This window comes from Leucopleurus acutus, assembly GCF_964270905.1.
Source record: "Leucopleurus acutus genome assembly, chromosome: 9".
NCBI lineage: Eukaryota > Metazoa > Chordata > Mammalia > Artiodactyla > Delphinidae > Leucopleurus > Leucopleurus acutus.
Genome location: NC_139144.1, coordinates 32,535,965 through 32,549,220, shown reverse-complemented (window position 1 = coordinate 32,549,220; position 13,256 = coordinate 32,535,965). Strand labels below are relative to the sequence as shown.

General features: G+C 41.3%; 1 protein-coding gene across 1 annotated transcript in view; it reads left to right on the top strand.

Moving 5' to 3' along the window:
- The window catches only part of ELAPOR2 (endosome-lysosome associated apoptosis and autophagy regulator family member 2), a gene marked incomplete at its 3' end in the record, with an annotated part of 288,322 nt that overhangs the window by 228,740 nt on the left and 46,326 nt on the right, over nt 1-13,256 (top strand). The window contains exons 10-12 of the mRNA XM_082846355.1: nt 99-204; nt 1,253-1,405; nt 1,886-1,974. Coding sequence (XP_082702481.1) covers nt 99-204; nt 1,253-1,405; nt 1,886-1,974 — 348 coding nt within the window. The remainder of the gene's footprint in view (nt 1-98; nt 205-1,252; nt 1,406-1,885; nt 1,975-13,256) is intronic.

The window sequence follows — 13,256 nt, the reverse complement described above, 5'->3', positions numbered from 1 at the left end:
ATTATAATGCATTGAAAAGTGTATAAGAGATTAGCTTCTAGATATGGTTGTAGGTAGCATGGTTTATCTGACCTGAGTATCTTGTGTTCTCTTTATAGGTAATGTTGAAATCAGGCACAAACATACTGTACTGGAGAACTACAGGCATCCTTATGGGTTCCAAGGCCGTCAAGCCAGTGTTGGTAAAAAATATCACAATTGAAGGTATTTCACAGCAGTCTGCTCTGGTAGTCACCTGTCACATTTAATAGTTAAAATATTGATTACTTTGTTGGTTTTGCTGGCTTACGGGGATTTAGGACAGAAATTAATATGTTAGACGTCATATAGGCCTAGAGACCCTGGTTTTCTTCTTGGCAAATTGACTGGGATTTTTTTTTTTCCTATCCCTAAACTGAATTTTTTAATCTGTGTGGAAAAAGTAAACATGATGACAATTGTAGGTGTCTTTAAATAAAAGAAAATAATATTGATTAATAAGATCCTACTATTCATTCGCGAACTCTCTATTGTGCTGGCATAGTGCTTATTCAGGTCACCACTCTATCCCTAAAAATAACAGTGAGAGAGATATCTTGGCCTGACTGTCTCCTACAACTTTTGCCTCTCTGAACCAGCTTCTGGCTCGGAAGAGTAGCCGGTAAACCCTGGCATGGTTCCTTCTCAATTAGGGCTACTTTTAATGAAAGCAGTTGATTCTCCTTTATTAAAGTTTGGCTTAACGTTTTGGTATGTTCTAGGTACACCTGTTCCTGTGACGCTAACTCATTAGTCATAGGGACGTCTGCTGGCAAAGGCTGGAATTACAAGCCAGAAGAAAAGTCGAGCCTTTCCCAGGGTCCCTTAGGTCTTGTCAGCTACATAGTGAACAGTGGAGAAAAAGGGAGCAGGTGGCCACAAAGATGAAAGAATGGTATAGACTTGGAGGGAACCTTAGAGTTTATGCCACTTCTGATTAGTGGAGTTGTCTTTTGACAGCTGAGTTTGTTTGTACATTGACTGTGTACCTCTATCAAGTCTGAATCTCTTGTTGAAGTGTTTGCTCCACTTACGTGTGCAATTCAGTATCCAGCCCAGTTCCTTGCACATAGTAAAGACGTTTTTGGTGTTGAATGAATGGGATATAAAAGACCTGGGCTAAGCTTATTGTTAATATTTCTCTCTCACTTCGGGTAGAGGCAGCAAGGTCGCACTGATTTGCGTGTTGCTGTTGGGTCCTCCCATGCTCTCTCTGTTTCCCATTACCACACAGGGGTGGCGTACACATCGGAATGCTTTCCATGCAAGCCTGGCACCTTCAGCGACGAACCAGGTTCATTCATCTGCCAGGTTTGTCCCAGAAACACCTATTCTGAGAAAGGAGCCAAAGAATGCATCAAGTGCGACGTGGACTCCCAGTTTTCAGGTAAAGTGAGTCTCCAGTTTATACTCTTTGTTCTTTTCTTTCTAAATTTATGTTTGTGGAGAGCATATAGTCATAAGCCAGAAATCACACATACGATGTGATGGACACAGTGGGCCAGAAACCAAAGTGCTGAACGGAATCCATACTAAGTGGGTAAAATAGGACGTCTAATGACCCCTTTCTGCAGGACTTTTAATTTGTTCCAAATTTACAACATTCTGTGTTAATGGAGGAAATCTAATGTCTTCTTGGAAAAACTATGATATGCTCCTTGTGTATCATGGAAACATTTATTGGTCTAGGGAAAAGAAAAATGCGGGCCTTTTTTTCTTTAGGCCTAGCTAGTTCTACCTAAATTCCTCTGGTGCAGTTATTTTTACTTTTCACTTGTCTGCTTTTTGTTTGTTTGTTTTCATGTTTGCCTTTTCTAAGAGTCACAACATAAATGACTCATTTCTGAAATTCGTTTTCCTGTTGCAGAAGAAGGATCCAGCAAGTGTAAGGAGCGTCCTCCCTGTACCACAAAAGACTATTTCCAGATCCACACTCCATGTGATGAGGAAGGAAAGGTACAGGCCGTGTTCAGTCAGCTCCATCCCACATTTATCCACCCTTTTCCCCATTTGAGCAGACTCGAATTTGTTCATGAGAGAGTTAAATGAGTAGATTTATATAGTACGTGTGTGTAAGTAGCACGAAGGAAATTTAAGGTTTTAGACTCTGAAGCCCACCTTCCCAGCTTTGATTTTCGTATCTACTGCTTTTTAGCGCTGTGGGCAAGTTATTTGCTCTAAGTCTCAGTTTTTTCATCTGTAAAACGGGAATAATGTCAGTACCTACTTCCTAAGGCTGCCATGAGAATGCATGAAATACTCAATTTGAGGTCCTTAGCACAGTGCCTGGCACATAGTGAGTGCCCAATCAATTACTGCTGTTTTTTTTTTTGTTTGTTTGTTTGTTTTTTTTTGCGGTACGCGGGCCTCTCACTGTTGTGGCCTCTCCCGTTGTGGAGCCCAGGCTCCGGACGCGCAGGCTCAGCGGCCATGGCTCACGGGCCCAGCCGCTCCGCGGCATGTGGGATCTTCCCGGACCGGGGCACGAACCCGTGTCCCCTGCATGGGCAGGCGGACTCTCAACCACTGCGCCACCAGGGAAGCCCCTGCTGTTTTTAACAGTTAAATTTTTGTCAGAAATAATATCAGGAGAAGCACAGCCTTAAAGTGTGTTCTGTGACTCACAGGATGGGAATACTGTGTAACTTCTCTTTAATTATTTGGTTATTCAGTAGCTTTGGTCAATAAAAGCCATGCAGCCATAGGCTGATTCAGTTATGGCAGATTGCTGTGTAATTGCATTAAATGCAAAGTAATTACCGTATAAATGGCACTTAGCCAGAGGAATAATGCACACAGGAACTCTGCAGTTGACCTGCCATTGTCTTAATTAAAAAGTTAGGGACTTCCCTGGTGGTCCAGTGGTAAAGAATCTGCCTTACAGTGCAGGGGACGTGGGTTCGATCCCTGGGCGTGGAACCAAGATCCCGCATGCTGCGGGGCAACTAAGCCCGTGCGCCACAACTATTGAGCTTGGGCACCCTGACTAGAGAGCCCACGGGCCGCAAACTACAGAGCCCGCGTGCCACAACTAGAGAGAGAAAAACCTGCAGCCACAACTAGAGAGAAGCCCGCGTGCCACAATGAAAGATCCCGTGTGCCTCAACGAAGATCCCGCGTGCTGCCATTAAGACCTGACGCAGCCGAAAATAAATAAAATAAATAAATCTTAAAAAAAAAAAAAAGTTAGCCCTACCAGCCCCTGTCAGTAGGAGAAACTGAGGTTAAGGTGGCTGTGCTGCAGCATTCTTTGTGTGTTTTTTGTATCTTTGAAATCATGACATTTAATTTCTTGACCTAGTTTGTAACATATACAGAGATGTCAGTATTACTTTCTTTTCTTAATTTTGTATCCTTAGGTTCTAATCTATAATTTTTATATTTATATAATTGTTAATCTTACCCTGAGTCCTTAGGTTTTTTTAAAAAAGAATTTACTTTTGAATACTTAAGACCAAGTATATTCTTGTGTTTTACAGTATAACAAGTATTTACTAACTCAGAATAAGTCAAAGGAAGGCCAGTTTAAATTAGTGGAAAATTTCAATGATCAGAAGTACATCTGTTACTTTTAATAAGAACAGTAACTAACAGCTTTTAAGTGACAAGGAGTTATGAAGTAAGATCTTGAATGCCCTACTATAATGGTCAGGTGAGACCTATTTCTAGTTGGAAAATATATGTAGAGAGCCATTAAGGTGGGTTGAAAGTAACCTGGAATAATGTTTCTTTAACTCAACTTTTCTTCCTTATTAATGAGTAAGGCAAAGTCAATTTAGTTTATTTTATGTAATAGTCATTCATTCAGCATTACTGAAGCTTAAATGAATGAGATCCAGTATACAAATAGATCTTGATTTTGCTATAATGAAAGTATTCAAAATTCATATTTTTATTATGTCAGTGAGTAGTTTTTATTATGTCAGTGAATAGAGTGACAAAATCTAGTTGACCTGGGCTTAAGGAAGTAAAGCCATATATTGAAATATATTAAATGTAGAATGCACAGAATACACACACATGTGCACACACTCGTATATGCACATGTGTACACCCACAGGCGTATTGTGTACACACATACACACAAATTACGCTGTCTCTGTTGTGTCTGGGTAAACTCTGAACTTGTTCTTGGTATAGAACAAAACAGTGTACCACCCCACCATAAACTCAGACATTCTTTTTTTTTTTTTAATTGGAGTAGAGTTGATTTACAATGCTGTGTTAGTTTTTGCTGTCCAGCAAAGTGAATCGGTTATACATATACATATATCCACTCTTTTTTTAGATTCTTTTCCCATATGGGTCATTACAGAGTATTGAGTAGAATTTCCTGTGCTGTACAGTAGGTCCTTATTAGTTATCTATTTTATATCAGTGATTCTTTAAAAACTGCTTTAAGACTTAATTCAAGAGAAATGTGTCTAGCTTCAGAAGTGAACAAAATGCAACGGGAACTTAATTAGATAACAGATATAGTGAAGAAGTGTGAATAACGCATGTGAATTTGAACTTGTTTCTATTTTTGTTTGTTTCAACATTTTCATTTGTTGTGGTTCATCTTTTTAAGAGGTATGTTATTCTTGCTTGGAGTAGCCCGGTGATTTCCCGGTGGCTTAGTGATGTTTCCCGGGTTGTTCAACGACTGTGTTTTGGCTCTTTTTGTCCTGTCATACTCTTTTTGATCTCATTTTCCCCATGCTTGGAGAGGATCATCAAGGGAAGTGGCTCTTGAGGTATACAGACTTTGAACATTATAATTTGTACGACACAGGAACGTTCAAGTTTTTGAAGCTTCATTATTTGATTGCTTCCTGCTTCTAGGAGACTTTTTTTTTTTTTTTTTTTTTGCGGTACGCAGGCCTCTCACTGTTGTGGCTTCTCCCGTTGCGGAGCACAGGCGCCGGACGCGCAGGCTCAGTGGCCATGGCTCACGGGACCAGCCGCTCCGCGGCATGTGGGACCCTCCCGGACCGGGGCACGAACCCGCGTCCCCTGCATCGGCAGGCGGACTCTCAACCACTGCGTCACCAGGGAAGCCCTAGGAGACATTTTTAAGGAAAATTCTAATTGGTAACTGGAACCATTCTAATCCTGATTAAGGGACTCTCATTTACATTGTGAAAAATGTGAAATGCCTACTCATTCAGGCATTTATTCAGTGAACCTTTACGGAGCATTGGTTATATACAGAGTTGCTGGGTGATGAGAGCAGGGCCATGTAAGGATAGGGAGAAGATGCACGTCTCCATAGACGGAAGAGCAGTGGTTGTCCAGTTTCAGTGAGCATCAGACACACCTGGAGGCTCCTGTCTCAGATTTTCTGTTTCAGTAGATCGGGGGCAGGGCCTGAGAGTGTACATTTCTAAGAAGTTCCCAGGTAATTCTGATTCTGCGGGTCCAAGATCTCAGCAATTTGAGAACTACTGGTCTAGACTTTAGAGGAAGAGGTAGTCTGTCAAAGAAAATGAATTATTATTTCTAATTGTTATTAGTGCTACAGCAGGGAAGTCTGAGGTTTTTTTGGGGGGGGGGCCTCTGATCAGGTCATGGAAGGCTTCAGAGCTGTGTAAAACCTGGGCAAGGGCATGGGAGGAGAGCATTTCTGCAGGAGGAAGCAGGATGGTGAAGACCTGACGTGGGAGGGAGCCTGAGTGCGACTAGAATGTGAGGGTATGAGTAGGGAGTTGCCCTGGGTGCCACAGGCTAGTGCTAGAGTAGGCATGCTTTCACAGTAGTGAGTTAGCTTGAAAATTTTACATATATTTTGTTTCCTAAAGGTTGCGTAGAGCCCACTTTTTACCTGTGTTGCATGAGGTACCCCCGTATGGTTACATACAAGCACATGCACAGATTCAGTGCTTGAGATTTGAGCCCCAAAGAATGTTGACCCATGATGATGGGCAAGTATTCTTCAAGAGAATCTTTTAGTATTAACAAGTATTAACATCTTTTAATATTAACAAGATATTTGATGGAGCGTCTCCCTATGGATGACCTCCGTGTGGATAAGCTCTCTCTATGGGTAAGACAGAGAACCGTGGACCCAATGACATGGTTAAGTTGGATATATGGCTAACCCAAGAACTACATGTAAAATGTTTGATTTTATAATTGGATGGCAGCTAGGAGAATAGTTGATCTGGGTTAGCAGTATAGTTGTTATATATTTGCCACAGGAAGATAAATTTAACAAAGTATATCTACTCATACCAAGAAGAATATGAATTCACATAACTTATTTTCATCATATTATTGAGAAATCCTTAACTTGGCATGAAGACATGAGGGTTCAGTATACCAAATAGTAAATTTATAAAGCTGGGTCAGGAAGATCTCTGTGCTTGAAAAATGGGCTCAAATTAGTAAAATCACAATTTATTTGTGTCAAAGAAAGTCTCAGATATAAAAGTATTTAAAAAAGAGAGAACATTAACTTGCCAAAAAGATTTATAAGAGAATCCAGGCTTTAGAAGACCCGGCTCAGAAAATTAAAAAATACGGCAGATATTGAAAGGGGAAAAACTTTCCAAGAATATAAAAATTGAAAATTGGGTTTTCATTTAAGCGGTTTTTTTAAAAAATTTTTATTTTATATTGGAATATAGTTGATTTAAAATTTTGTGTTTCAGGTGTACAGAAAAGTGATTCAGTTATACATATACATGTCTCAATTCTTTTTCAAATTCTTTTCCCATTTAGGTTATTATAGAATACTGAGCAGAGTTCCCTGTTCTACACAGTTGGGCCTTGTTGGTTACCTATTTTACCTATAGTACCCTGTGTATGTTAATCCCAAGCTCCCAATTTATCCCTGCCACTTTTCCCCTTTGGTAACCATAAGTTGGTTTTCTGCATCTGTGACTCTATTTGTTTTGTAAATAGGTTCATTTATACCATTTATTAAGATTCCACATGTAAGTGATATCATGATATTTGGCTTTCTCTCTCTGACTTACTTCTCTTAGTATGGTCATCTGCAGGTGCATTCATGTTGCTGCCAATGGCATTATTTCATTCGTTTTCATGGTGGAGTAACACTCCCTTCTGTATCTGTACCACGTCTTCTTTATCCATCCGTCCATGGACAGTTTGGTTGCTTGCAGGTCCCGGCTATTGTACATAGTGCTGCAGTGAAGGTTGGAGTGCACATGTGTTTTCGAATTATGGCTTTCACCATAGAGATGCGCAGGAGTCAGCCGGCCAGATTATAGGGTGGCTCTATTTTTAGTTTCTTAAGGAAGCTCCAATAGTGTTCCCCATAGTGGCTGTACCAATTTACAGCCTCACCAACAGCGTGGGAGGGTTCCCTTTTCTCCACATCCCTCCAGCAATTTTTGTTCGTAGACTTTTTGGTGATGGCCATTCAGATTGGTGCCAAGTAATACCTCGTTGTTGTTTTGATTTGCATTTCTCTGCTGTTAAGCGATGCTGAGCATCTTCCCATGTGCTTGCTTGCTTTCTTTTGTTTTTTGAATCAGTGTGTGGGAAATTTACCTTTTGAAGTTGGCTTCTTGAAAGTCTGCCCTTTTACGAATTCTCTTTCCAGTACTACCCCAGGACGTTTGTTGAAAGCAGGTATCATTTTTTTTTTTTTATTGGAGTATAGTTGCTTTACAATGGTGTGTTAGTTTCTGCTTTATAACAAAGTGAATCAGTTATACATATGTTCCCATATCTCTTCCCTCTTGCGTCTCCCTTCCTCCCACCCTCCCTATCCCACCCCTCTAGGTGGTCACAAAGCACCGAGCTGATCTCCCGAAGGCAGGTATCATTTAGAGCTCCATAGGCCTTGTGAATGTCAAGTGCCCGTAAGCACCGGTTTTAAAGTTGTAGTTACGGGAAATGGCCACAAGGTAGCAGCATTTCTTCATGCCAAACTCGGGTTACTGGGGTAACCAGAGGCTCGGTGAAAGTCCAGTTCCAGGGTTGTAAAGGAGAGTGGAGTGTGGTAGAACAGACACCCAAGGGCTTGTGTTTCTTTACATCTTCCCTCTTCCACTACAACCCCCGGACCAATCCCCACCCCTGCAAAAAATGTGCGGAGATTGCTTTCATCCGTGGGGGCAGCGACTCTAAGGAAGGAGGCTGGAGGTGGGCACCTCAGCATCAGGAGACGTGGGGACCGGGTGACTTTTCAGTGCTCTTCCAGCCCAGACAGTCCACAGTTTTTTGGTTGCACTAGGCTTGGCATAGCTGTAGGAAGGTCCGCCTGGATCTGGAGATTGTGGTCCCATCCAGAGGGGACCAGGCACTACAGGTCCAAGGGGAGCTCCTTTGCTGGCACATCCTTCCCAGCTTCCTCAGCGCCATGAGAGTCCAGCCTTGGGAACCAAGGCTACTGAGGCTCCAGAGCTGTGAACCAGCCTGGATTTCCAGGGCCTGAGGGGAATATAATAGGCATTCCTTTTTTTTTTTTTCTTAATTTTTAGATCATATTGGAGTATAGTTGATTTACAGTGTTCTGTTAGTTTCTCCTGTACAGCAAAGTGAATCAGTTATATATATACATTTATCTATCTTTTTCAGATTCTTTTCCCATATAGGTTATTACAGAATATTGTGTAGAGTTTCCTGTGTTATGCAGTCTGTCCTTGTTGATTATCCATTTTATATATATAGTAGTGTGTATATGTTAATCTCAAACTCCTGACAATTCTCTTGTTCATATCAACAGAGGTTGTCTCATATCTGCCTGTAAAAGTCAGGGGGTTAAGGTAGTTTTGTAAAGGAGTCAGCAACTTACAGAAAAGCTTAAGGTTTTATTTATCTTGGGTACCAAAACTAGACAGAGTAACTTTTTTTGGTCTGTTTTATTTCAGGGTAAAAAGTGGTCCCTCCTACCCTTACCACCCTTGGATGTGATACATGTTTCCTTTTAATGGTGGCAAAGCAAGGTGCCACTTTTGCTTCTGTACTTGGAGATGATTAGAAAATTTAATGAACTTAAAAATTACTTTTCAGAATTGGAGTGGGGGAAGGCAGGGCAGGAGTCTCTTGACTCATGTGACTGGGAAATCATTGCAGAGCAAAGAGTTTTATCAAGACTTTCTCTTGCTCTTCTCGCTGATATTCTGAGCTCAGTTTGATTTCCTTCTCAGGTAGGTTCTTTGCTCTGGTGCCAGATACCCCCTGACATCTCTACCCAAACCACTGTCACTGTCAACAGCGTTTTACAGGAGGGCTGGCCGAAGTTTCCGAAAAGACTCTGGCCTTGCTTGAATCACGAGCCCATCTCAGACCAGCCATTCTGTCCAGTACCGTGAGCTCCTCTGGTTGGGCAGCTTAGTTCACCTTCTAATCCCTGTGGCTGGGGAGGCCAGACCATATCTCAGTTCCTTTCAGCATCACACAAGTCAATTCCTAAAGAGAGAGAGATGGTGTCTGTTACCACTTTAAAACGAGAGTGATCCTGTACATGTTCATAGAACACATCCACTCTTGAATAAGGTAGCTCTGGCAAGATTGTCTTGAAATACTGGGAATTCCCACATAATTTTGTACATACCTCTCTTGATACTTACATGGTGATCATAGTTTGCTAGTGTTTTGGTATGAGATCACTTTATTGCAGATACTTGTAAAGATGACTGTTCCCTTCACTGGAGTCTCTGCTTCCTGTAGACAGAAACATGTTCTTAATCATTAAAAACAATCTCTAGGCCTAGTAGAGCACCTGGAATGCAGAAGGTAGTGAAACATCTTTTGAATAAATTAGTGAATGAGAGAATTGGTGAGTGAATGTACGATTAACACGTTTAGAGCGTTGTGTTCTGTCCTTGGTAGAGGCTTGGGGAAGTTTTCACAAAATGGGAAGAAGCTAGAGAAAAGAGGCCAGGATGTTAAACTATTTCATATGAAGTATGGTTGAAGTTTCTGGGAATGTTTTTTCCGCTTGGAAGAAAGACACCGTTGGATGGAGGAATCATGATCATCTTGCTGGTGTTTCCTAGTTGTCCCAAAGAGATCTGATCTCTTTCCTTTGAATAACCATGACATTTCATGTTTCTCTTGGAAATGATGATGATGACAATAATAATAGTAATAGTAGTGATAATATTAATAGCAGAAGCAGCTGTCCTTTACATATTTATCTGCATGCTTGCTCTTTCTGTGTGTGTGTGTGTGTTCACACATTGCCGCCAGTTCTTTTTTTCAACAGCTACGTAATTAGACATTAGAATACCCAGATTGCAAACAAGGAAGCTGAGGCTTGATGAGGTTAAGCAACTTCCCTAAGGTCATAGCTACTCATAGCTATGTCTTAAGGCTAGAATTCTAACCCAACTCTGTTTCCAAATCTGATGCTTCTGTATGCTCTTTGTATATTTTTCTTTTTATATTATCGTAGTTTGTGAATCTGTCTTATTAAACTGTAACCTCCTTCAGAGCAAACAATTTGTCTTATTAATATTTAAACTTCGTATAATGCTTTCTTCTACATGTAGTAGATAGTTAATAAGAATTTCCCAAATAGTAAGTTTAAGCATTTGAAGGGAAATCTTAGAAAAAAAAGAAATAGACCTTTCTTTGTTATCCCATAAGGCAAAATTTGGTTTATCAGGCAAATTTAAAGAAGATAAATTGCAGTTGTATGTAATGATGTTCTGACAACCACAGTTGCCCAGTTCTGGAACGGCATGTTTTGTTAAATTGGAAACTTCCCGGCAAAGCTAGAGTAGTGCCTGGTAGGGAAGGTTGTTTTAGAAGGAAGCCTTCTTGAGAGGAGACAGCCGACCATGGAACTTCTTCATCTCTGAGTCTAGGAAATTGTTGGATCATAAAGGGTTTGCTAGTGCTTTTGTATCAGATTATGTAGTACTTTCTTTGCCCTTTAATTAACTTCAGTATTACAAATTATTCCAAGTGCTCAATGTCTGTAACACAGTCCTTCTGAGTTATAAAGCAGAAGTAAGATGGAGGGGACATTAAAAAAATAGGGTATAAAGGGGTATGGCTTTTAGATCAGCCTTTCTTCCTATACGATTTAAGCAGGTGGAGTGTACTTGGAGCCTGTGTTTCTTAATTAGGATGATAGGAAACAACATGGCATTTCTCAGTGACTAGGGATTTCTGAATTTATTTTATTTTATAAATGTATTTATTTGTTTATGTTTGGCTGTGTTGCTTCTTCATTGCTACGCGCGGGCTTTCTCTAGTTGCGGCGAGTGGGGGCTACTCTTTGTTGCGGTGTGCGGGCCTCTCATTGTGGTGGCTTCTCTTGTTGCGGAGCATGGGCTCTAGAACGCAGCCTCGGTAGTTGTGGCGCACGAGCTTAGCTGCTCCGCAGCATGTGGGATCTTCCTGGATCAGGGCTCGAACCCATGTCCCCCGCATTGGCAGGTGGATTCTTAACCACCGAACCACCAAGGAAGCCCTGGGATTTCTGGATTTAAAATAAAAATTTCACGACAGTCTTCTTTAAAAGCTTTTATTAAAAGAAAGGTTTATTGAGTTGTACTTCTCATACCATACAACTCATCCACTCCCAGTGTCAATTTAGTGTTTTTTTTATTATATTTAATTTTAGAATAGTTTCTTGCCTAAAGCCCCAGATAGAACCTCCAGTGCATTGTGTTTTTTTTTCCCCAGTACAGTGTTAAATCCCCATGGTGTCTTCCACATAATGGAAGAAGAGGACCCAGACTTTTAGGCATTTAGAAAAGGGGAAAACAGAAAACAGCAGAGGCTTCATAGAAAAGGAATCCAAGTGAATGCCGCTACGTAGAAGGGTGGGCTGAGGACGTGCTTAGCACAGATGTGATGTTGAGCCTGGCTTTGAAGGAGGGGTCAGACACAACTCGGCAGAATGGGATGGTAATAACAAGAGAGACGAATGATGAGTGCCCGGTGATTTGCAGCCGGAGAAGATTGAGGTTTGGGAGAGGCAGAGAGACAAGTGATAGCCTGCCTGACCGGGAATATCTGAGTTAGAACATCATGATGCACAGGGCTGTTAGGTCGGAGTGACAATCAGTAAACCCTTTGAAACAACATGTAATGTAGCTTAGGTGAGCTCAGCCAGTCTACGAAGCCTTAGTGCGTTTGTGCAGCGACTTTCGAAGGAAGGAAGCTGGCAACCGTGGACAAACCCAGTCTCAAAATTTGTCTAAACTTCAGTCTTCCCAGTTTTGAATTTTATTTTTAAGTGAAAACCAGCTTCCCATCGATACCCCCAATGCATTTCTTTAAAACGTATTTTACTCATGCTGATATATTTTAAATATACCTGGAGGCTGTAGCTCTTCTGTAATCTTAACGGCAGTCTGCTCAGTTCTGCTCTATTAGGGTTTGGGTTTCATAAAGCGTTTCATAATTTTATCGCAACTTGCCAAAGAATGACTTGATGGTTGGTTTTTCACCTGCACGGTGAGCCATCTGGTGCTAAAGATCATTAATATTAATTGTTATCTTTCCCCAGTCAGCCAGACTTGAAAGCATCTGCCCCATTAGAAAGAGAGGCACAGAATCAATCTGCCATGTGAAGCGAGAGGCTCTGCAAAGAAAACTTTCACTGTAGAGCATTTGACATTTGACTTGTCAACGTTTAACTGTTTAAAGGTGGTGCATATTTCCTAATTTTTAAACATGTACTGTGCCTGGATTGAAAATCGTGTGCTTAGCCAATCTGTCAAAAATGTGCTTGCATACTTCATTATTTTTACCCTCCCTGAGAGTATTTTTACTCTCCCTGGCTAGCGCTTCTTTACAATCACTAGCTGCGTTGGACTTCTGGGCAGGTATAAGAGGTCTTCTCCAAAGTTCCCTCATTTATAAACTCGTGCATAATAGAATCGAGCTCCTGACGTGCTGGGGAAGATTGCATGGTGCCCCCGGGGTGAGCCGTTGATGCTCAGCCTCAGCGCCCCACCCACTCCCACGTGGGAGCCAACTTTTCCCAGCAATGCAGTAGCTCACACGTAACTCATTGAGATTTTAATTAACGTCGAAATACATCAGCAAATGTGTGAACTGCCTAGCCTTGGAAATTCGTTTTCTATGCTGGTGAAGCCAGAACTTACAAACGACAGTCCCCCAAATGTAATGAGGTTTCATTTGCTTACGTTCTCAGAGTTTTACCTTGCCTTTCTCAGAGGAATTGAGAGCCCCCGTTGGATACAGGATCTGTTTACTTTTTTCAGCTGTTTAGGAAACTCCAGCAGGAATAGCCATCATTTGGCAGATGGTGAGCGAGGCAGATGGGGGAAGTGGCTGGTTAAGCTGTATCATGAGGTAGG